General features: G+C 38.9%; 1 protein-coding gene across 1 annotated transcript; it reads right to left on the reverse strand.

The window, feature by feature from the left end:
* Nucleotides 1–115: 115 nt before the first annotated feature.
* Nucleotides 116–1,133, reverse strand: LOC120072986 (germin-like protein subfamily 1 member 7; the record flags this gene model as incomplete). Its single annotated transcript, XM_039025538.1, has 1 exon — nt 116–1,133. A coding segment is annotated over one exon (546 nt), but the record flags the coding sequence as incomplete, so codon positions are not given.
* Nucleotides 1,134–1,426: the final 293 nt, after the last annotated feature.

Raw genomic sequence — 1,426 nt, forward strand, 5'->3', positions numbered from 1 at the left:
GTAATGATATGGCCTATCTTCTATTGCATGTGGATGATATAATTTTGACTACTTCCTTTGATAAGCTATGCCACTCAATTATATCTCTTCTTAGTTCTGAGTTTGTGATGAAAGACTTGGGTCTTCTGAATTATTTTCTGAGAATTATTATGGCTCATCATGATGGGGGTTTATTTTTGTCCCAACATAAGTATGCTTCTGTAAGTGTGTTGGTGTGTCTTCATGTAAGTCTATCCACATCCGTTGACACCAAATCCAAGCTGAGTGCTCATACTAGTCCAGCATATGCGGATTCATCTCACAATCGAAGCTTTGTAGGGGCATTACAGTACCTTACCTTCACATGGCCTAATATTACGTATATTGTGCAGTAGATGTGTTTGTTCGTGCATGGCCTAACAGCTTAATTGAAAATTCCTTACCAAATTTTTACGATACATATTGAAATGATTAAAACATCCCCATAAAGATGTATGATTATTAGCCAAGTAACAAAATTAAAACACAAGAAGATGCCAAAATAAGGCATTATTTAGATTTTAGTTGTCCACATTTGAATACATAAGTAACTAAAGTATAGATAATTTTTAGAAGTTGGCTTGAATGGCAGCAATAATGGACGCCTCAGTCTGGAAAGCCTTGGCAATAATATCAGTGGGAATATGGGGTTTGGAGCCAAACACAGTATCAGCAATGGTAACAACGCCTGGGTTTTGGCTGCTGAGGCCCGCAAATGCTACAGCATTGTGATGCCCAACGTTCTGCTGGAAGTGGACTAACCCCTCTGGGAAAACAAACACGTCTCCTCTGTTGAGGACCTTGGAGAAGAGGCGGTTGCCGTCTTGGTTCGACGACACGAACCCTACGAGTAGGGTGCCCTCGAGAACGAAGAGGATCTCGGTGGCGCGTGGGTGGGTGTGGGGTGGGTTGATACCCATCCGCCCATAGTCGATGCGGACTAAGGAGATGCCAAGAGTGTTGAGTCCATGGAGGTTGTTCACGTTCACGGCTGTCACGTTGGAGCCAACCGGGTTTTTTGTGTCACGTGGAATGTGGAGCCCACTCTTGAAGAAATCCTCTGCAGTCACATCAATTGGGTTCTTGCAAACAAACCCATTCACCTTCACTGCCAATCAAATACATTATTTATCCATAACTTCCTCCTATCTCCTTAAAAAGTAGGTTGCAACTCAAAAACCACTCAATTATTTTTATTATTACACTATTTAATTAATCAAACCTCATATCATAATTATTTAGCACTAAAATATGTTTTTTTTTTTTGTTGTTTGAATTGGACTAATAATTCAAAATATTTCTAAATAAAAATCTAAAAAAAAAATGTTATGTTACATACTTTTTCCAGCTGAAAAAAAAAAAAAAAAAAAACAGCCCCATGATCAACAGGTCATGAAACAAATTCTTA

Source organism: Benincasa hispida, chromosome 3, assembly GCF_009727055.1.
Source record: "Benincasa hispida cultivar B227 chromosome 3, ASM972705v1, whole genome shotgun sequence".
Lineage (NCBI taxonomy): Eukaryota > Viridiplantae > Streptophyta > Magnoliopsida > Cucurbitales > Cucurbitaceae > Benincasa > Benincasa hispida.